Raw genomic sequence first — 23,863 nt, 5'->3', positions numbered from 1 at the left:
CCTGTGCTCAGCTCTTTGTTGTATAGGATGCAGGCCCTGTGCTCAGCTCTTTGTTGTATAGGATGCAGGCCCCGTGCTCAGCTCTTTGTTGTATCTGATGCAGACCCTGTGCTCAGTTCTTTGTTGTGTATGATGCAGGCCCTGTGCTCAGCTCTATGTTGTATCTGATTCAGGCCCTGTACTCAGCTCTTTGTTGTACATGATGCAGACCCCGTGCTCAGCTCTTTGTTGTACATGATGCAGACCCCGTGCTCAGCTCTTTGTTGTACATGATGCAGACCCCGTGCTCAGCTCTTTGTTGTATAGGATGCAGGCCCTGTGCTCAGCTCTTTGTTGTATAGGATGCAGGCCCTGTGCTCAGCTCTTTGTTGTATAGGATGCAGGCCCCGTGCTCAGCTCTTTGTTGTATCTGATTCCGGCCCTGTGCTCAGCTCTTTGTTGTATGTGATGCAGACCCTGCGCTCATCTCTTTGTTGTGTATGATGTGGACCCTGTGCTCAGCTCTTTGTTGTATAGGATGCAGGCCCCGTGCTCAGCTCTTTGTTGTATCTGATTCCGGCCCTGTGCTCAGCTCTTTGTTGTATGTGATGCAGACCCTGCGCTCATCTCTTTGTTGTGTATGATGTGGACCCTGTGCTCATCTCTTTGTTGTGTATGATGCAGACCCCGTGCTCAGCTCTTTGTTGTATAGGATGCAGGCCCTGTGCTCAGCTCTTTGTTGTATAGGATGCAGACCCTGTGCTCAGCTCTTTGTTGTATAGGATGCAGACCCTTTGCTCAGCTCTTTGTTGTATCTGATGCAGGCCCTGTGCTCAGCTCTTTGTTGTATAGGATGCAGACCCTGTGCTCAGCTCTTTGTTGTATCTGATCCAGGCCCTGTGCTCAGCTCTTTGTTGTATAGGATGCAGATCCTGTGCTCAGCTCTTTGTTGTATCTGATGCAGACCCTGTGCTCAGCTCTTTGTTGTATCTGATGCAGACCCTGTGCTCAGCTCTTTTTTGTATCTGATGCAGGCCCTGTGCTCAGCTTTGTTGTATATGATGCAGACCCTGTGCTCAGCTCTTTGTTGTATCTGATGCAGACCCTGTGCTCAGCTCTTTGTTGTATCTGATGCAGGCCCTGTGCTCAGCTCTTTGTTGTATCTGATGCAGGCCCTGTACTCAGCTTTGTTGTATAGGATGCAGACCCTGTGCTCAGCTTTTTGTTGTATATGATGCAGACCCTGTGCTCAGCTCTTTGTTGTATAGGATGCAGACCCCGTGCTCAGCTTTTTGTTGTATATGATGCAGACCCTGTGCTCAGCTCTTTGTTGTATAGGATGCAGACCCTGTGCTCAGCTCTTTGTTGTATCTGATGCAGACCCTGTGCTCATCTCTTTGTTGTATCTGATGCAGGCCCTGTGCTCAGCTCTTTGTTGTATAAGATGCAGACCCCGTGCTCAGCTCTTTGTTGTATCTGATGCAGACCCTGTGCTCAGCTCTTTGTTGTATCTGATGCAGACCCTGTGCTCAGCTCTTTGTTGTATCTGATGCAGACCCTGTGCTCAGCTCTTTGTTGTATCTGATGCAGGCCCTGTGCTCAGCTCTTTGTTGTTTCTGATACAGGCCCTGTGCTCAGCTCTTTGTTGTATAGGATGCAGACCCTGTGCTCAGCTCTTTGTTGTGTATGATGCAGACCGCTTGCTCAGCTCTTTGTTGTATCTGATGCAGACCCTGTGCTCATCTCTTTGTTGTATCTGATGCAGACCCCGTGCTCAGCTCTTTGTTGTATAGGATGCAGGACCCCGTGCTCAGCTCTTTGTTCTATAGGATGCAGGCCCCGTGCTCAGCTCTTTGTTGTATAGGATGCAGGCCCTGTGCTCAGCTCTTTGTTGTATAGGATGCAGGCCCCGTGCTCAGCTCTTTGTTGTATCTGATGCAGACCCTGTGCTCAGCTCTTTGTTGTATATGATGCAGACCCTGTGCTCAGCTCTTTGTTGTATCTGATGCAGACCCTGTGCTCAGCTCTTTGTTGTAAAGGATGCAGACCCTGTGTTCAGCTCTTTGTTGTATAGGATGCAGACCCTGTGCTTAGCTCTTTGTTGTACATGATGCAGACCCTGTGTTCAGCTCTTTGTTGTATAGGATGCAGACCCTGTGCTCAGCTCTTTGTTGTACATGATGCAGACCCTGTGCTCAGCTGTTTGTTGTATCTGATGCAGGCCCTGTGCTCAGCTCTTTCTTGTATAGGATGCAGACCCTGTGCTCAGCTCTTTGTTGTATCTGATGAAGGCCCTGTGCTCAGCTCTTTGTTGTATAGGATGCAGACCCTTTGCTCAGCTCTTTGTTGTATCTGATGTAGGCCCTGTGCTCAGCTCTTTGTTGTATCTGATGCAGGCCCTGTGCTCAGCTCTTTGTTGTATAGGATGCAGGCCCTGTGCTCAGCTCTTTGTTGTATAGGATGCAGGCCCCGTGCTCAGCTCTTTGTTGTATCTGATGCAGGCCCTGTGCTCAGCTCTTTGTTGTATCGGATGCAGGCCCTGTGCTCAGCTCTTTGTTGTATATGATGCAGACCCTGTGCTCAGCTCTTTGTATAGGATGCAGACCCCGTGCTCAGCTCTTTGTTGTATAGGATGCAGGCCCTGTGCTCAGCTCTTTGTTGTATCTGATGCAGACCCTGTGCTCAGTCCTTTGTTGTATAGGATGCAGACGTCGTGCTCAGCTTTTTGTTGTATATGATGCAGACCCTGTGCTCAGCTCTTTGTTGTATAGGATGCAGGCCCTGTGCTCAGCTCTTTGTTGTATAGGATGCAGGCCCCGTGCTCAGCTCTTTGTTGTATCTGATGCAGACCCCGTGCTCAGCTCTTTGTTGTATCTGATGCAGGCCCTGTGCTCAGCTCTTTGTTGTATCTGATGCAGGCCCTGTGCTCAGCTCTTTGTTGTATAGGATGCAGGACCTGTGCTCAGCTCTTTGTTGTATAGGATGCAGACCCTGTGCTCGGCTCTTTGTTGTATCTGATGCAGGCCCTGTGCTCAGCTCTTTGTTGTATCTGATGCAGACCCTGTGCTCAGCTCTTTGTTGTATCTGATGCAGCCCCTGTGCTCAGCTCTTTGTTGTATAAGATGCAGACCCTGTGCTGCAGTTGCCTCTGCAATCACTTTTGGTGACTTTAAACATCACAAATCCCACGCCCAGTGCGCTGTGAAGTTGTTCCTTCCTTCAGAGCCGAACTGAAAACCAAAAGCAGTGCTGGCAAATGTTGCCACAGCAGCCCCCGAAGAGAACCCAAACAAGCAGGCACTTCGAAATCCCTTATTAAGCTTAATGCAACCAACAGTCTAACAAGTTCAGGCAGCAACTGCACTCTGCCTGGACTCTCGCTGGATTGCCATCAACGTTCAAATGCAACCATCTACCATCCTAGGAAACCCACCACACACCGCCTCCTACAATAATAACAAATGCAGCCAATACACATAAGTCGACAATTAAAACATAGCATGTGGCAACCAAAACAAATAAACTAAAGCTTAATAGCAACAGACATGCATATGAAATAATAATCTATACAGCATAATACTCCAGGGTGTTGAGAATATTGTATTGTAATTGCATTTATATAGCGCTTGCTACCCCTGATGAGGCGCCAAAATGATTTTTTGGCGTGCAGCACGCTACTACGGAGTCCAGAAAGTATTATTGGTGAATTAGTGTAGGGAAATATTAAATTTATTTGAGTGGTGGACATATTAGTATGTTTTTGGCTTAAGAAGGGTAACGGTGGGATAGAAGAGGAAACGGTTTGCATTTATATAGCGCTTGCGACTCCTGATGAGGTCACAGAGCATAGCCCTTCACTGGGGAGATATAGTACACAAATAGTACACAAACTAGACCACACAACGTTCAATCACATGGCCGCTGCTTGAACACTTCATCACCCAAAACTCTTTTGCAGCACAGTCCTTAAATCGTGTTGGCAACAACTTGGATCGTTTAGGATTGCGGCAGCAAACAACGTTTTTTCAATCCACTCATCCATTATCTGTAAGGACTGTAACAAAGCTCTTGGCTATGAGGGCATCATGAATAGCAGTTGTTCCAGGCACCATATCATAGATGAGCACTTGTGATGCAATGGCCACAAGCGAAGCGTCGCTAGGAAGATCTAGTGTTGATAAAGGCCGACACTCCGTGTTTTCTGCACCGAAACAGCAACACCTGGTTACTCAGCAGGCCTTTCTTGGACCCTCTTGCGTCGGTGACCATTAGCGCATCACTCACTGAGCGGGGCTCACATCTCGGTGACATGACTATCAGACATGAGACTCCTCTCCACTAACGTCGACACATCGACCTCCTGAAGCGGATCAAATTTGGAAAGAAGCTGCCAGATGCAGGTGCCGCGGAATGCTAAAGCAGATTTGGCATGATGAGAATTGGCTGAAGACATGCAATTGCTCGGTGGTGATGGTTTCCTCCACCTGCAACTGTCGGTGACACCAGGAATCTTTGTAGATATGTTAGTGCTTCACAGGACGAGTATGCATAGTCCCCCACTCCAGTTGCTCGAGTTAGGATGGGTCACAGGTGCAATAAGGCAAGTGGTATATCTAGGATGATGTGTCTGTGTTCCAAGATTCAATATAAACGTTTGTTGATCTAATTTGCATTGAACAGCTGTTTGAAGTGTGGCTCCAACTTGGGCAGGAGAGCCTTGGTACTTGATTCTCCTGGAGATGTCCATCATTCCCCATGAACAGCTACTGATCGGGCCAGATCTTCTCTCACAACAGAGCACCCAAATCAGGCACCCAAATCCCAAGCAGGTCCACCTAGCAATCTGGTAATTGAAGTCCTAGAGTTCGGCTACTTGCACCTTCTTGAGTGCATGAACATATTGCATGAGGCACGTAGGCCCACTATACACACATGTTATGCAGAGATGTGTCTACTGCTGCACTCCAAGCACATACTCTTTCAAAGTAAAGGATCAAGAGATCCGCTCTTCACTTTTACACCTTCAGACAGCAGGCCTTGCATACACTTCAATATACTTCCACGTAGCGTGATGGCAGAACAGGGAATTTTCATCCCTTCTTAGGATTCCTGTGCTTAAGGCATTTATGGAGGGACTCATAAGGGTGACACCCCCTAGGATACTCCCAGCTACAGTGTGGAACCTTAACATAGGTCTCTCGAGGCTTGTGGGTCCGTCTGTTGAACCTCTCCACTCTTGCAGCTTACAGCTTCTCTCCTAGAACATGGGCGTCCTGATATCCATAACCTAACTCTGGCGCATCAGCTAGTTAGAAGCACTCATGTTCAGGCACCGTTCAATCAGGCACCCAAGCAAAAGTTAGTTCTTAGGACCAATCCTAAGTTCCTTCTCAACCTAGTTTCATCTTTTCACATTAACACAACTTTTGAGCTGCTCATATTCTTCCACAGCCTGATTCAGTAGTGGAAAGGCCACTGCACACTTTAGGATTTGAACGGGCAGTATTACATTGACAGCACTAAGTCCTTCCATAAACCGAACCAGCTCTTTGTAGCTTTTTCAAACCTCCCCAAGTCACACTATGCACATGGGAAAAGAGCCACCATGGATTGTCTGGGTAACGTATCATTAGCAGACATGTGCAAGGCAGGATATTAACAGGTCCAATAAGTTTACCAAAAAAAGCAACTATTTTGTATCATTTGCATATCAACAGAAGGGCAATCCTAACATGATATGCAATATTGCAAACTGGATTGTGCATTGCGTTTGATTGTGTTGTACACTGCCTCAGAAAGTACTCTGCCACAAACCACACGGAAGAAGGCGTAGACACTGGCTTTTGTCCCTACTTCCTTACATGACCCATACAGAGCAGCAATCTGGTCTTGGGTTCTGGTCAAGAGGATAGACTTTTTTTAAGAACCCGTTTGATCCCATTCACGCTTCACCACAACCTTCTTCGAGATGTAGTGCGGCTTCGCTATCGATGCACAGCAAGTGAATCGAGAATAGTTTAACACTGAATGTGCTTATATTTCCATGTGAATCTACCCCGCCCTTAGGAGTTGTGCTGGTTTTCTTTCACAGGACCTATGTCCCTAAGTTCACGCTGTTAATAGAAACGAAGTTGAAAATGGTGTGATGGTGGTTATTGAGTCCATGTCAATCACAACCCCACTGCTAGCCGGTGGAATAACACCACCAGGGGACCCTGGGAAAACTGTGTAACTATTGTTACAGGTAAGTAGCATTTTCGTTTTACACTGGTACCCATGGAAAAAACCCATTGTAACCTAAGTGCACCTTATGGAAGTGGGGAGATGGGTTTTTGAAGCAATATCTCTTCCAGTTTTAGGACCTGCTATGGATGATTCATTTTCTTCCTCCGTTAAGAAGCGTTCAAGTACTAGAATGTGCACAGGAGTGATAAGGAATAAATCAACCAATCGCTTCCCGTTTCGGTACCAGTGATGCTACCGGTGCTCTACATCTGACCATGTCCTTCTGCTGCTGAATGTTGTTGATCAACTCTCTGTACTTTGTGCATCAGAGTCAGCAACAGTTTCTGATTCTGAGCTTGGTCTGGCTGAATCCCACTTGCTTTTGCTGCCACCGGAACAGGTTCAGCGGGGCCCAGGCTGGAAAGGCAGATCTTTCACTGCATCCCCCTCACTGCATGTAGCCCAGAGAGCCCCATTATTTCACTGCATCCCCCTCACTGCATGTGGACCAGAGAGCCCCATTCTTTCACTGCATCCCCCTCACTGCATGTGGACCAGAGAGCCCCATTCTTTCACTGCATCCCCCTCACTGCATGTGGACCAGAGAGCCCCATTCTTTCACTGCATCCCCCTCGCTGCATGTGGACCAGAGAGCCCCATTCTTTCACTGCATCCCCCTCACTGCATGTGGCCCAGAGCCCATTCTTTCACTGCATCCCCCTCGCTGCATGTGGACCAGAGCCCATTCTTTCACTGCATCCCCCTCACTGCATGTGGCCCAGAGAGCCCCATTCTTTCACTGCATTCCCATCACTGCATGTGGCGCAGAGAGCCCCATTCTTTCACTGCATCCTCCTCACTGCATCTGGCCCAGAGAGCCCCATTCTTTCACTGCATCCCCCTCACTTCATGTGGCCCAGATAGCCCCATTCTTTCACTGCATCTGGACCAGGGAGCCCCATTCTTTCACTGCATCCCCCTCACTGCATGTGGCCTAGAGAGCCCCATTCTTTCACTGCATCCCCCTCACTGCATGTGGCCTAGAGAGCCCCATTCTTTCACTGCATCCCCCTCACTGCATGTGGCCTAGAGAGCCCCATTCTTTCACTGCATCCTCCTCACTGCATGTGGCGCAGAGAGCCCCATTCTTTCGCCAGACTCCCTGCTCTTCTCCCTTCTCTTTTAACCAGGGCCTGTGTCTCCAAAGCACCATCACTACTGCTCCAAGTCCACTGTTGTGCTGGCTATGCCTCCTTCTGTTACTAGGGGACTGCTAGCTCCCCAGGTCCTCCTAAGTGGAAGCAGCACATTCAGATCACAGGAGGCGGGAAAGGCTTCATGTTATCTGGCAGGTTGTCACTGACATGGGAAATGGCACCAAGGGCAGTTACTCAGCGTGCACCAGAGTCATGCACTGCTCTTTCTGCAGGAGTGCCACCATCACTAGCTCCCGTGTCCTTGCTATGTAGCGAGGAGCCTCCTCTCTTTTCCGTGTGAACTGAGAGCTATTCATCGGGATCTGTCCCCGATCAGGAGTCTGCACCTTCAAACAGACAGTTTCAATCTATAATGTCCACAGCAATGGAAAGTGAGTTGGAAGGGTAGGTTTTTAAATGACATCTTGACGTCTGGTACGCATGTGCCAGCATGCGTGTGCACTCCTGCATGCATGTGCATGCCACATGTGCACTCCTGCATGCCTGTGCACTCCTGCATGCCTGTGCACTCCTGCATGCCTGTGCGCTCCTGCATGCCTGTGCGCTCCTGCATGCCTGTGCACTTTGCTTGCATGTGCACTCCTGTATGCTTGTGCACTCCTGCATGCCTGTGCGCTCCTGCATGCCTATGCGCTCCTGCATGCCTGTGCGCTCCTGCATGCCTGTGCGCTCCTGCATGCCTGTGCGCTCCTGCATGCCTGTGCACTCCTGCATGCCTGTGCACTCCTGCATGCCTGTGCACTCCTGCATGCCTGTGCACTCATGCATGTACACGGAGGTAAATTTGGAATAATTTAATTCCAAGACGACTGCTGTGTGTTTGCATGTGTCATGGTGAACCAGTGGCCATTTTTTGGACTCGCCTAGCATTGCAGCGCGAATGCGCATCGCTTTGTGAGACATGCAGTATATACTGTAGTGTGGAAGCTTCGTGGAAGCTCCGACCACTCTCTGCCCATTGGCTTTTGTCTTAAATGCTGGCTTCCGATTGGTTTGAGGCTTGTTAGTCCCTCCTCATTCATCATTTGTATCCTTCCACGGCTATTGGCCCATTTACTCCTTACACTATTTTCTTCCCTGTCTCCCCACCCCACAGCACCCTCCCTCAGTCTGCGACTTCTCACCCTCCCCTGCCTCCCCATTCCTGTTCATGTTTTCTTGCCTGCCGGCACTAATGGTTTCATCTTTATTACAAGATGCGTGCTGTACAAAAACTTCTCGTGTTTAATTAACTAGATTTTAATGTTATTCTAAATATAATAAGGCTCTAGGCAACATTCGGGGTATGCATGGCAACTGACGCCTCTTAGTTCACAAATGGCATTGTTGTCGGGCGGGAGGAGCAGCAGTGTTTTAAATCATGCTTAAAACAAGCACTTTTAATAACTTCCTCTCAATTCAGTGCTATAATCTTGTGTACTGAGGCGATGCGCTAAAGAAAGCAATTTTTGAATTCTGAAGAGACATTTACGCACATTTACATCATGTTTACTGTATGATTAACATGCTGATCATCTTCACGGCTCGCCCACTGGCTCGTATACGCTTGGCTCGTCTCCGGCTGGCTCTACCTGTTAATATATTGGCTCGCGCACCTCTAAAGAGAGATGAATGAATACATGACATTGAGCCCGGTGGATGGTAGAGAAATAGACTGGTGCAGACGAACAGACAAAGTCAGTCTCTATTGCCTCATGTCAGAATCATCACTTTCAATAACCTGGAAATCTGCCGGCAACTCCCGTATGCCCCAACCTCATCCCCCTCACCTATTCTTAGCAGCAGCGGCAGATTCTGAGCTGTGCCCTGCTGGGGCAGAGGAGCACGGCAGAGTCTGTAGAAGCGCTGGGATCCCTAGCCTCTCCGGGTGGGCACCTAAGCCTTCCGGGTGCCTTCACACTCAGGATAAATGAATACATTTTGTTCTGTGCTTTAGTAGCCCCTCTGTGAGCACTGTCTGGTAGATGAAGCTCTATGTTAATAAACACATTTAGAGAGATGGTTGTGTACAAACAAACAGCCACAATACCGTACGTTCTGAACGTGTAGTTAAATTCTTGCTCATCAAGTACCTCATTGGCTGATCATTCCATGCCACTACCAAAATTACATTTGGACACATTTGCTCAACTGTAAAACACTCCCTTCGTCATTTAACAATTTAGGGCTTTGGGGTTAGGTAACCTACTTTGAATGCTGTGTAAAATAGTAAATACAAAAAATTAATGAAATGAAACTAAGCAACCAGTACTGTCTAAAACACTGTGAAAACTGACACGCATTCTGACATTTCGCTTAGTTAATGTTGATTTTCTCATAGATGCGAGTAAAGTACTCTTAATATCTTAATGAAATCTGCACAATTTTAACTAATAGCACCGGGCGACCTTTGACAACTAGGCAATGAATATATTTTCAGGTACCCACGAAGCCCCTCTGCCCCCACCCCCTTGGCAAACTTCATTGCCTCCCAGTGTTTGAGGGATAACCAAGACGCAGGAGAGTGAATCAAATAGTCTAGAAAATGAAAGAGAAGCCGGGATTCGGATTCACATGCTCCGATCGCGTTGGTTAGTCTGTAAGCACTGCTTTTATTAATGAGTTTCGCATTGGTAAAGCACCACGGTGTGCATGTGTGGCGACACTTCACCCATGAGGTACGTGCCAAGCAATTGTTGACACAATCCACACTTTGCGTCTTTTTCAATATATTTATTAAGAAGTGCAGGACCTTTCCAAGGGATTTTGCACACTACATACATTCACTCCAAAAATAAAACGTGTAGGTAAAAAACATTGCCCTTTACAATATCAATAGCTCTAACTCACAAATGCGAGACCTATTTGCATTCCAATACTTGTTATTTTTACTTTACCATTTTAGCTTGGCCGACAGCCATTTTAGAACAGTAAAATCAAAATCCTCAAATAAAGCCCGTGGGAGAAAGAGAGTCGTTTGGTAGCACTAATCTGCTAGGGTTCAGCGGGGGACCACCAGGAAACAGTGGACGAGGATGATGGATGGAAGTGGGGTAAGCATGCAGAGAGTGCGTTGGGTCGGTGCCCTCTTAAAGAACAAACGAGGAATTAACACCTGAGTTTGGTTTACGTTTTTTTGAAGTAGTTCATATCCGCGAAATGATGTAGGCGGGTGCCAATGTTGATGGACAACCTCTAAAGCCAATCCTTAAAGCCAACTAAACTACATTTCAGTGTCTGAAAGGAGCTGCTCAAAAGCCCCTTTCTGTGTCTGTATGTTTCTGCTTTTATGTGTGGTGTTATGACATGAGCTGTTACACTGCAAAAGTGGTCTGTAGGCAACACCTAAAAAATGTAACCCTCCAAAATATTCAAATATTAGCAGGAATAAAAATGAGTAAGTGGAAAAGAAACAGGGCATGGGAACGAGAGGTATAATAAATGGATAAAACTATATTGTCCCTTCAGCACCCCCAAACCCACCCCCAAAAAACACTCATTTCACTCATTACACCTTTCAAGAGCCTTTAGTTTCTGTGCAGATATAGGACACCAGCCCATGAAAGTCATCGCAGTCCTTTATAAGCCTACGTAGTAACACTTTCTCCAGCCCTGCAGATGTTAGACAGTATTTCTCCAGTCCAGTGTTTTATGCCAGTGCATCAGTTTTGGGAGGGTTTTGTTGTGACATTTTGGTGTACAGAAGAGAGACCTTTTATCATATGATGTATTTTGATGAAATGTGTATTTTTACAAAATGGTTTGCTTTTATGGCTCTTGGCTGCCGAATACAGTACTTTTGACTTGACTACCAGTGCATCAGTTTTGGGAGGGTTTTGTTGTGCGATTTTGGTGTACAGAAGGTTGCTTTGTGCATGCAGGGTTTGTGGGTGCTCAGGAATGCTTGACACATTTCAGTTTTCTTGACCACATACTGACTGTCCTGCTATGATTTTTTTTACTTGTCAGCAAAAAGTGCAAGACGTGCGTGGTGGTGGGAAATGGAAACCGACTACAAAACAGCTCTCTTGGGCATCACATCGACAAGTATGACATTGTCATCAGGTAAGTGGTCACTGTTTTAAAGAAGGGGTGGATTTTAGTTTCTTTCTCTGTGTTCGTTCCTCTCTGCTCCTCCAGTTTACTCCAGGGCTACTGTTTCACCCACACGAGGTAGCGGGTGGGTTCCTTTGTGTCCCGGTGCTGTGGGACCCATGGGTGATCCGGTGCCTGGGGGCACAACGAAGGGAAGTCGGCTCGCGTGTAGGAACAGTCAGCATCTCTGTACCCTCCACACGTGGGTCAAAACATGGTTGATTTTAAGGGCTCATTTAGAGACACTAGACCAGTGGTAAGTTGGGGTCTCAAGTTCTGCTAAAGCTCTCAAGAACAATAAAGCAGAATAAATACCTCATATCAGAGGAAACTGCATAGAAAATGAGGAGTCTCCTGACAGAATTGCTGGTCCTTCAAAGGGCTTGTTATCAATGGTTCCCTCTCGAATCTTTCAGGTCATTCATTTGAAGAAACGCATGCATAAGCACATGCATTGCTGTGGCACAATGAATAGACAAAGCACAGGCACAGTGAATAGACACAGCACCGGCACAGTGAACAGCCTCACCACTGGCACAGTGAACAGCCCCAGCCCCACCACTGGCACAGTGAACAGCCCCACCACTGGCACAGTGAACAGCCCCACCACTGGCACAGTGAACAGCCCCACCACTGGCACACTAAACAGCCCCACCACTGGCACACTGAACAGCCCCACCACTGGCACAGTGAACAGCCCCACCACTGGCACAGTGAACAGCCCCACCACTGGCACAGTGAACAGCCCCACCACTGGCACGGTGATCAGCCCCACCACTGGCACGGTGATCAGCCCCACCACTGGCACAGTGAACAGTCCCAGCACAGTGAACAGCCCCAGCACTGGTACAGTAAACAGTCCCAGCAGTGGTACAGTGAACAGCCCCAAGCACTGGCACAGCGAACAGCCCCAAGCACTGGCACAGCGAACAGCCCCAAGCACTGGCACAGCGAACAGCCCCAAGCACTGGCACAGCGAACAGCCCCAAGCACTGGCACAGCGAACAGCCCCAAGCACTGGCACAGCGAACAGCCCCAAGCACTGGCACAGCAAACAGCCCCAGCACTGGCACAGCGAACAGCCCCAGCACCGGTGCAGCGAACAGCCCCAGCACTGGCACAGCGAACAGCCCCAAGCACCGGTGCAGCGAACAGCCCCAGCACTGGCACAGCGAACAGCCCCAGCACCGGTGCAGCGAACAGCCCCAGCACTGGCACAGCGAACAGCCCCAAGCACCGGTGCAGCGAACAGCCCCAGCACTGGCACAGCGAACAGCCCCAGCACTGGCACAGCGAACAGCCCCAGCACCGGTGCAGCGAACAGCCCCAGCACTGGCACAGCGAACAGCCCCAAGCACCGGTGCAGCGAACAGCCCCAGCACCGGTGCAGCGAACAGCCCCAGCACTGGCACAGCGAACAGCCCCAAGCACTGGCACAGCAAACAGCCCCAAGCACTGGCACAGCAAACAGCCCCAAGCACTGGCACAGCGAACAGCCCCAAGCACTGGCACAGCGAACAGCCCCAAGCACTGGCACAGCGAACAGCCCCAGCACTGGCACAGCGAACAGCCCCAAGCACTGGCACAGCAAACAGCCCCAGCACTGGCACAGCGAACAGCCCCAAGCACTGGCACAGCAAACAGCCCCAGCACTGGCACAGCGAACAGCCCCAGCACAGGCACAGCGAACAGCCCCAGCACTGGCACAGCGAACAGCCCCAAGCACTGGCACAGCGAACAGCCCCAGCACTGGCACAGCGAACAGCCCCAAGCACTGGCACAGCGAACAGCCCCAAGCACTGGCACAGCAAACAGCCCCAGCACTGGCACAGCGAACAGCCCCAGCACCGGTGCAGCGAACAGCCCCAGCACAGGGGCAGTGAATATCAGGATGCTGGAGTTCAGTTTCAGCTTCGTCATGTTGTGGTTTTTATAGTCGGCATAATCCCGCGGATGCTTGTTTTGGGATGCTAATACTGCTGGTTTTCCTTTTATGTCCCCCCTCATTTGGGGCTTATCTTCAAACGTGCTCACTCGTTTGAGTTGTGTGCTGCGCGGGCTGTAAAGTCTCTCTGGATGTGGTCTGATGTTCTGCTACTGGCACGTGACTTCTCTATTTTATCCTCCAGCGCACCTTTTCCAATCAGACCATCCATGTGGGCTAAAACAATATTGTGTTGTTGACCTTTCTTTCTCACTTTCGTTCCCGTATGTTTCTTGCACACGTGTCTCTCACTCATCTCTCTCTCTCGACCGCTCAAAACCACAGGCTACGCAGATTTTCAGATAATTGTACATATATTTTTACACATGTTTACCCTAAAGGTGTATCCTAAAATCAAAGCATTGAAGCAGTGACGTTAATGTCGCCACCTCTGCAGTGGCTGGGAAGCCTCTGTTACAGCCGCTCCCATCTGTCGATATCTGAAAAGCTTCAATGTAGAAACTCAAACTAAAGACTGGTATGTGACGAACTCGGGGGCGGGGGGACATTTTGAGTCCGTAATGGCACTGGAGGGTTCTGTCACGTATCATTCGCAAGGACCTGGCTGCACACCTACTTTCTAAAATAATCCGACCATTTGATTCCACAGAGCTTTCTGTATTCCTCAACTGTCTGAGTCCAATATTAATGTTCACATCAATTAACTTGGCTGCATCCCCGGCAAAAAGTGTGTTGCTGTTGGAGCACTCGCCATCTTCTGCAGTTGTGGAGGGAACAACAACACCATAGAAGTGGTAAGAATGCAATGCACAAACGCTTACTCCACAAACAATTCTGTGCCAGATACATAAGTACATCTGTCCTGGCCCATTAGGTACGTGGCCCCTGCCCGGTGAGATAACGTGGCACAGCACATAAAAACAACGCAACGAGGGGGCGCCAAAGGTGATTGTCGCACCGGGCGCCACCAACTCTGAAGCCGGCCCTGCCTCTCACACACGTGCTGCCACTGGGGAGCAGCTGTCAGGCGGGGAGATGTACAGACCGAAGTGGGGGTTCATGGTGGTGTCAACTTGCATTTGAGGCAAACTAGCACAGATTTGTAGCTTGAAGAATATTGAATGGGGGGGGTGGATGGGGGTAGGGGACTCCCTCTCCGGCTTTTGGGAGGGTTTGCGTGTGTGATGAACCATATCAACCCAAGCCCCAGAAATACCAGTAGGAGAAGAGAAGCTATACAATTTGAGTTTGGGAAATAGAAGTGGGTGTACTTGAAACATTCTAAATTGCACAAAAAATCCGAATTTAAATACATCACTAAATTGCACATGCGCTCTGTGACCTCCCTGACGTAATCTTCTACTAAGAATGACATACAGTGTCATATTAAACAACGTTCCGTGAGAAAAAAGTAACAGGATTTTTTAATTTTTTTAAAATCAGTATTTAGTGTAACATTGACACCACAGGAGCATGGCGTCATATGACCTTTGACTCTCTGAGGACTTGGAAAATCACATTACACGAAGCCACAATTAGAGGAAAGAGTCATGTGGCTTTTCATCCCTTTGGCATCTTTAGAAATAAATGACATGATCTAAGCCTTTGACTTTTGTGCACTGGTTAGTCAATCTGTGAGCTGCTTTGGCTTTGCTGTGTACTGTGTCTGCTGCCTCCTGTTAAGCGCCCGGGCATCCCTTTCTTGGGTAGTCACGCGCTAAACAGGCATTCATTTATTCATTCATTCACGTATCTGCTGATCAATGAACACACCAGTTCACTGGGACCAGAGTTTGAATCCGTGCCGGACTGGCCGTAGCGGGCACCGGACAATCCCCCGGTGCGCCGCACGAGTGGGGGCGGTTTTGGGCCCCTGGGGGCCGTTTTTGTTACAGGGCCGTTTTTGCAGCATAGCTGCAAAATCGGCCCTGTAACAAAGTCGGCCGACGACCGGCCCTGGCAAAGAGCTCGGCTGCACCCCCACCCCCGGCGGCGGGGGAGGGGGGGGGGGGGGGGGGGGGCTTTGCGGCCGAGCACCTTGCCAGGGCCGGTTTTGGTTCCCAGTCCGTCCCTGGTTTGAATACGGGCCTTGCCACTTCTCTGATCAAAGGACTAATCCGTTTTACAGCCGTGTGCTGCAGGATTACAGGCTAACACTGGGCGGGCCCAGAAATAGCGCAATAGGTTCAAATAAGTAAGGAACACGGATGTTTACATTTGTGGTTCAAAAAGGCGATTTATAGAACGGAATGTCTTTTACTGGGGAGAGGTGGGTTAATGATTACATTTAAAGAGTTCACAACCAAGAGGCTCAAACTTAAATCCTGGCTTCCCTACTTGAATGAATTATGTGCTCTTGGGCACATCACTTTATGTGTCTTTGCCATCAGCCGATTTATCTTTCAGAAACTGTCAGCGTTTAGAGTAGCGCAGTTTACAGTTAGGCGCTATACCAGGGATTCAGGCAGAATAGTAATGCAGAAAGGAGAGCTGCTTTGGCGAGTGAAAAGCTTAACCGCATGTTTTAAACTTGAATCTCACTGCTTGTGCCTGTGTCTGTGAACCCTGCTGAGACTGTGATGAAATGGACTCAAACACAAACAAGTTTAACTGTGGCGAATAAAAGCCATGGGCCTCTTCATTCTCACCGCTCTAAGGCTCACCCCTGTTCTCCGTCTTCTGTTTCTCCTTCCCTATCGCAATTCTTAGAAAAACCCTTCCTTGACAATTTTGCTTGTTAGACTAAAATAGCAAAAAAACAGTGGCTTACATATTTCATAGATGAAACAGCAATTTACGCTGTTTTGATCGAGATACTGTGGGGCTTTATTGAGGTTTGTCAAGCTGTACTTCGTTCTGGCAGCTCAGAGGAGAAATGCACTCTGCTGCCCCGGCGGAGTACAGCCCACCATATTTATAGGTCTCAGGCTGTGCCTTCTGCAGAGCCTGTGCCCTGCTGCTCCTCCGGCGGAGTACAGCTCACCATATTTATAGGTCTCAGGCTGTGCCTTCTGCAGAGCCTGTGCCCTGCTGCTGCTCCGGCGGAGTACAGCTCTCCATATTTATAGGTCTCAGTCCGTGCCTTCTGCAGAGCCTGTGGCCTGCTGCTCCTCCGGCGGAGTACAGCCCACCATATTTATAGGTCTCGGCTGTGCCTTCTGCAGAGCCTGTGCCCTGCTGCTCCTCCGGCGGAGTACAGCCCACCATATTTATAGGTCTCAGGCTGTGCCTTCTGCAGAGCCTGTGCCCTGCTGCTGCCCCGGCGGAGTACAGCCCACCATATTTATAGGTCTCAGTCCGTGCCTTCTGCAGAACCTGTGCTCTGCTGCCCCAGCGGAGTACAGCTCACCATATTTATAGGTCTCAGTCCGTGCCTTCTGCAGAGCGTGTACCCTGCTGCTGCTCCGGCGGAGTACAGCACACCATATTTATAGGTCTCAGGCTGTGTCTTCTGAAGAGCCTGTGCAGTGCTGCTCTGGCGGAGTACAGCCCACCATATTTATTGGTCTCAGTCCGTGCCTTCTGCAGAGCCTGTGTCCTGCTGCTGCCCTGGCGGAGTACAGCCCACCATATTTATAGGTCTCAGTCCGTGCCTTCTACAGAGCCTGTGCTCTGCTGCCCCGGAGGAGTACAGCCCACCATATTTTTAGGTCTCAGGCTGTGCCTTCTGCAGAGCCTGTGCCCTGCTGCTGCCCCGGCGGAGTACAGCCCACCATATTTATAGGTCTCAGGCTGTGCCTTCTGCAGAGCCTGTGCAGTGCTGTTCTGGCGGAGTACAGCCCACCATATTTATTGGTCTCAGTCCGTGCCTTCTGCAGAGCCTGTGTCCTGCTGCTGCCCTGGCGGAGTACAGCCCACCATATTTATAGGTCTCAGTCCGTGCCTTCTACAGAGCCTGTGCTCTGCTGCTCCGGCGGAGTACAGCCCACCATATTTATAGGTCTCAGGCTGTGCCTTCTGCAGAGCCTGTGCCCTGCTGCTCCGGCGGAGTACAGCCCACAATATTTATATGTCTCAGTCTGTGCCTTCTGCAGAGCCTGTCCCCTGCTGCTGCCCCGGCGGAGTACAGCCAACCATATTTATAGGTCTCAGGCTGTGCCTTCTGCAGAGCCTGTGCCCTGCTGCTGCTCTGGCGGAGTACAGCCCACCATATTTATAGGTCTCAGTCCGTGCCTTCTGCAGAGCGTGTACCCTGCTGCTGCCCCGGCGGAGTACAGCCCACCATATTTATAGGTCTCAGTCTGTGCCTTCTACAGAGCCTGTGCTCTGCTGCCCCGGAGGAGTACAGCCCACCATATTTATAGGTCTCGGCTGTGCCTTCTGCAGAGCCTGTGCCCTGCTGCTGCCCCGGCGGAGTACAGCCCACCATATTTATAGGTCTCAGGCTGTGCCATCTGCAGAGCCTGTCCCCTGCTGCTTCCCTGGCGGAGTACAGCCAACCATATTTTTAGGTCTCAGGCTGTGCCTTCTGCAGAGCCTGTGCCCTGCTGCTGCTCCGGCGGAGTACAGCCCACCATATTTATGGGTGTCAGTCCCAGCCTTCTGCAGAGCCTGTGTCCTGCTGCTGCTCTGGCGGAGTACAGCCCACCATATTTATTGGTCTCAGTCCGTGCCTTCTGCAGAGCCTGTGTCCTGCTGCTGCTCCGGCGGAGTACAGCCCACCATATTTATAGGTCTCAGGCTGTGCCTTCTGAAGAACCTGTGCCCTGCTGCTCCGGCGGAGTACAGCCCACCATATTTATAAGTCTCAGGCTGTGCCTTCTGCAGAGCCTGTCCCCTGCTGCTGCCCCGGCGGAGTACAGCCAACCATATTTATAGGTCTCTGGCTGTGCCTTCTGCAGAGCCTGTGCCCTGCTGCTGCTCCGGCGGAGTACAGCCCACCATATTTATAGGTCTTAGTCCGTGTCTTCTGCAGAGCCTGTGTCTTGCTGCTGCTCCAGCGAAGTAAAGCCCACCATATTTATAGGTCTCAGGCTGTGCCTTCTGTAGAGCCTGTGCCCTGCTGCTGCTCCGGCGGAGTACAGCACACCATATTTATAGGTCTGGTTCTGTGCCTTCTGCAGAGCCTGTGCCCTGCTGCTGCTCCGGCGGAGTACAGCCCACCATATTTATAGGTCTCAGGCTGTGCCTTCTGAAGAGCCTGTGTCCTGCTGCTGCTCCAGCGGAGTACAGCCCACCATATTTATAGGTCTCAGGCTGTGTCTTCTGAAGAGCCTGTGCAGTGCTGCTCCGGCGGAGTACAGCCCGCCATAATTATAGGTCTCAGTCTGTGCCTTCTGCAGAGCCTGTGGTCTGCTGCTCTTGCTGAGTACAGTACATCATATTTATAGGTCTCAGTCTGTGCCTTCTGCAGAGCCTGTCCCCTGCTGCTGCCCCGGCGGAGTACAGCCAACCATATTTATAGGTCTCAGGCTGTGCCTTCTGCAGAGCCTGTGGTCTGCTGCTCTTGCTGAGTACAGCACATCATATTTATAGGTCTCAGTCTGTGCCTTCTGCAGAGCCTGTGCCCTGCTGCTCCGGCGGAGTACAGCTCACCATATTTATAGGTCTCAGTCCGTGCCTTCTGCAGAGCCTGTGCCCTGCTGCTGCTCTTGCGGAGTGCAGCCCACCATATTTATAGGTTTCAGTCTGTGCCTTCTGCAGAGCCTGTGGTCTGCTGCTCTTGCTGAGTACAGCACATCATATTTATAGGTCTCATTCTGTGCCTTCTGCAGAGCCTGTGATCTGCTGCTCCGGCGGAGTACAGCCCACCATATTTAGAGATCTCCGCCATTGATGATCTGTGCCTTGTGCAGGACCGTTGCCATGGTGGCTACAGAGCAGCATTTTGACTCTTATTTCATTGGTTCATGAGGGCCAGAGTCGTGGCATATTTGACAAATGTCCACAAGGTAAACTAATACTCAATATGGGATTAATTTGTGTGCGTTTGTTATCCTGAAAATCTGGCATGATTGAGTATATTATAGGCCAGTCGCTATATAATGTCATCTTTTATTGTTTTTTGCCTTTCTTTTTGTTTTTGTTTTGTAATGTCCCTAGTTTTCCCAGCCTCCCTTCCTTGGAGATGAGCCTGCTGTTATAGGATGGAATCCTTTAACTAACCATTTAAACAAGTAATGCATTTGAAGGCGTAGAAATAGCAAATACAAATTCAACAAATAGTCTGCTTTCTAGACCTCGGACTTCGGATTAAAGTACAAGAATAGGTAACATCTCTGCATAACCCACTACATAGGAGCTCCTCTTGTCCTGTCTCTACAGAGGGAGAAAAGGGAAGCAACGATGAAGGTGGTGGCAAGGGAGAGATTACAGGGGGACAGTGGGGGAGTTGCAACCAATCAATCAGGTTTCTTATAAAGTGCGACTACTCACCCATGAGGGTCTCAAGGCGCTGAGTGGGGGGGAGGGGAGAATCTGCGGTTCAGTCGAAGAGACAGGTCTTAAAGTCGTTCCTGAATTGCGGCAGCGATGGTGATTGACTGATGTGCAGATGTAGGAGTTCCAGGTCTTCGCTATGAGATAGAAGGATCTTCCTCCAGCCGTGGTCATTGGAGATGTCTGGTGGGAGTGTTCCTGAGGCGGTGGTTGAAGTATGCAGGTCCAGCTTTGTGGAGCGCTTTGTAGGCATGAATGAGGAGCTTGAAGGTGATTCTTTTGTTGATGGGGAGCCAGTGGAGGTCTTTCAGGTGACCGGTGATGTGTTTGCAGCGTGGGATGTTCAGGATGAGTCCGACGGAGGCAGTCTGGATGTTCTGCAGTTTCTTTTGGAGTTGCTGGGTGGTGCCGGTGTAGAGTGTGTCGCCGTAGTCGAGTCTGCTGCTGACAAGCGCATGGGTGACCATTTTCCTGGACTCAGTGGGGATCATCTTGAAGATCTTACAAAGCAGACAGAGCATGTGGAAGCACGAGGGTAAAACTGCGTTGATTTGGCTTTTCATTGAGAGCGAAGAGTCCAGAATGATTTCAAGGTTTTGTTCATAGTCCTTGGGTGCGGGGGTAGTTCCAAGCATTGTGGGCTACCATGAGTCATCCCAGGCGGATGGGGTGGAGCCCCGGATGAGGACTTCAGTCTTGTCTGCCTTAAGCTTGAGACAGCCGTTCTTCAGCCAGGTGGTGACTGCCTTCGTCCTATAACATATAGGCTCGTAAACATTTTAAAACCTGGAGTGAACACCAGTAGTCCAACCACCAGACTCTAACAAGGCCGCCCTCATGCCACGTATGCTGCGTCTGTTCAGACAGGTACATTTTTACTCTCAAGTACCTTCAAGGCAAGATGATGGGCCGAACAACTTGTGGTAAATATTTAAATTACCTGTACTATTTTTTATGCGGTAAAGTCTAGTAAGAATAACTCAGTCAAAATAAGAGGCAGAATCCGTGGTATTAGAGGTTCTGAAAAGGACTTTATTCCTTACAAAGGAATTATGGTTCGAACCAGGCAATCATATTCCATCACCACGAAGGTTCAGGAAGGGATAGGCAATGCATTATTGACAAGTAATCATATATATATGAAAAGCATTACATTAAGACAGATGCAGGAGGCGTAACAGCTGATAATACAGATAAGAATACACATACGTAATGAAAATAGGCGTAATAATAGGCGTATACTAGAAACGTCACTTAAAATGATGTCACAAGTGGGTGGATCCATAAGAGAATCCTGCAGTGTCAGCAGAAATATTTGGCAGAGATGCGCGCAGCCGCATGACGTGTGATTGACGTGCAACTAGAGGGTGAAGGGGAATTGACATTTAGCTCTACATATGGAGACAGAAGTCTGGGGGGTCAGGTCAACCTAATCCCAAATCGTATCTAATATCTTTGTTTAAGGAACTGGTTTATCCAAAAGAAAAGGTCTCTCGGACGGAATCTATTCTATACTGACTATTAGTGCATGTACAAGCGTCTATGTGTCTACATGAGATGCGAAGGGGCAGGAATCTTCCATGGTAACAGGGGCTATGAATTACTTGCATAAAGACAGCGAGGCCGAGCCCTTTGCTCGGTGGCAGGAAGGATGTTTACCTAAACTACTAGACAGGAATGCATTGGGTGAGGAGCGGAGCAGATAACTTGAAGGCTGAATACAGTTTTTGGCAGGCAACAGGCCGCGTCAGGCACCGTTAGCTGCGCAGGGAGTAGGACAAAGTTCATGGATACCGATGCAGGTCCAGGCTGGAGCATTTCAGAGGCAGAAGCAGGAAAAGGCTTGATGGCAGAATTCAGGGCCTACTCGCCTGAACTGTAAAACGTGAAAAGTGAACCATATAAAGTCGGTGGCCAATCATACTTAGGAATGGAATATTCGACTCATTCATGGCAAATCTGAAAGAGGACAGGTTGACGTTGGACGCACATGTATTTGCGTCTTCATAGCTGGAACTGGAGGGAACATGCATGTACTTGTAGCATGTACATGGAGCCGTTGGGGTCTAAGATAGGGGACACAATTGACCATAAAAAATTCATATTTCCTCAAACTCCTCCATTTTCCAGCGTGCTCACAGCTCCCTCTTCTTGAGTTCAGAAAGTCCTGGGGAGCCTCTGGGTTCAAAAGTATAAATGTCTTACGCCTGCTATGAACTGTCATGCTGCAGGGAGCCACAGAGAACTTAGAGCTCCTCTGAAATAACTTCTTACTTGATGACTTGCAGGTCTTGTCTTCTGTCTGGAGATCAAGGTATAATTTGGGATAAATATGAACCTTTGATCTCTTTATTATATTCCTTCCTCTCACTGTTGCCTTTGTCACCATCTGCTGTAATGGTTTGTCCAGTTTAGATTTCACTGTGCCAACTCCTGGGTCTGTACCGCAAAGGCTCTTAGTAGGCAAGTGTACAACCCTCCCCTGATTCACTCGATTATCCTCCACGCCTTACAGAACCATGTACGTCTCATTCCTGGTACGTCAGCTACTGCCGCCCGTATGATTGGTTGCCCCAACAACAATGTAGAACTTGGAGCCCTAAATGCCTCTGATTCTGAGAACTTCGGGGAAGAGGGCGGGGTCAGAGAGCTTTTCGGTTATGCGTTGCCTATTTTCCTTCAGTGCCATTTAAACAAGAAAGTGAGAGGCCATTTATGCAGCCCCTGTCCCCTGCTTTCTCTGGCACAGGTCCTGTAGTTAATTGAGTTCCTCAAAGCGCAACAGGCATGTGCCCCCATTTTGTGCACCCCAAGGTACTTTGGTATTACAAAAGGAGCCGCAGGTGCTTGTGCTACCCCTTCTATAATACTGATGGAGCTCGCACACTTGTAGCGCCAGCTCTATTATTCGAGGGCATTCCCTCATTTGCATGGGGGCGTAGCCCAATGCAAATGCCGCCCCTTCTGTAATACTGATAGTGCTGGCACACATTTAGCGCCAGCGCTAACATTAGAGGGCTTTCCCTCGTTTGCATGGGGGCGTGACCTCACTGCCTCCTCACACTCCTCCAGCCACAGTGTTAAGGGACCAAGAAGGTGCCTTTAAAAGTTCAAAGGAATATCTGCAGGAATCAGGATCTGAGGAGCCGAGAGAGCAGGTAAGAGCCTTCCTCTGAGTAGCAAACAATTAGCACACAGGCGATCGCTCCCTCCAATGTGGGGCGCCGTAAGGTAGACCAGCTGCTCATAAGTACTATTGCCTGTTGCTTTTTTTAATCTTTGATTCTATTTCTGAAATGGGTGTTTAAGAAAAATTAAAAGCAGTAGAGTTCTGCCCTTAATTATTTGTTTAGTTAAAATGTTGCTATAAAGACCATAACGCCAGGCGGATATTTAATATTTAGATTTTGAAAATATCTAATAGAGATTCTGTTCATAGGCAGCAACTTTTAGTGCTTGTAAATTTACCAGTGATGGTGAATGAGGATTACAAATAAGTAACTTTTCTTTGGGCTTGAAGCGGCACGCTGCCACTGACCTATCTGGTCTTTTAGTCTCTGCTAGATGTTGGGACACTGGGAGATGCTTGTAGGATGTGTTCACAGCCATCATCAAAGGTATGTGCAAAGAGCAGACGCCTGCTGCCTGCTCACAGCGGTGCTAGGGTGTAAACGTCCCTTGTCCTCCCCATAGGCTGAACAACGCCCCGGTGAAACAGTACCAGAAGGATGTGGGGAACAAGACCACGATGCGCCTCTTCTACCCCGAGTCTGCGGACTTCGACCCCTCCGTAGAGAATAACCCGGAGACTCTCATGGTTCTGGTCCCGTTCAAACACATGGACTTACGGTGGTTAAAATCTGTCGTAAAAGACGAAAAGCGGGTAAGTATGAAGAACACTGGTCTCAGGGCTGTGCATGTAACCATGACAATGCTGCAATACTCATCTCAAGGCTTATTATTCAGTTTTAATTAGATATAACTTTACCTGTCAGAACCTAAGTAAGCTAAAAACTATCAGATTTTTTGATAATGTTGAGTTTCA

At 49.1% G+C, this 23,863-nt stretch overlaps 1 protein-coding gene across 7 annotated transcripts in view; it reads left to right on the top strand.

The window, feature by feature from the left end:
* Positions 1–23,863, top strand: part of ST3GAL4 (ST3 beta-galactoside alpha-2,3-sialyltransferase 4) — a 352,906-nt gene that overhangs the window by 299,140 nt on the left and 29,903 nt on the right. For all 7 annotated transcript variants that reach the window (XM_085608300.1, XM_085608297.1, XM_085608296.1 and 4 more), the window contains 2 exons: positions 11,370–11,465; positions 23,512–23,701. In XM_085608300.1, the coding sequence (XP_085464426.1) occupies positions 11,370–11,465; positions 23,512–23,701 (286 nt within the window). The remainder of the gene's footprint in view (positions 1–11,369; positions 11,466–23,511; positions 23,702–23,863) is intronic.

The sequence above is a fragment of the Triturus cristatus genome, chromosome 5_2 (genome assembly GCF_964204655.1).
Source record: "Triturus cristatus chromosome 5_2, aTriCri1.1, whole genome shotgun sequence".
Lineage (NCBI taxonomy): Eukaryota > Metazoa > Chordata > Amphibia > Caudata > Salamandridae > Triturus > Triturus cristatus.
Note: the sequence above shows the minus strand (reverse complement) of the source record. Positions and strands in the feature narration are given on the sequence as shown.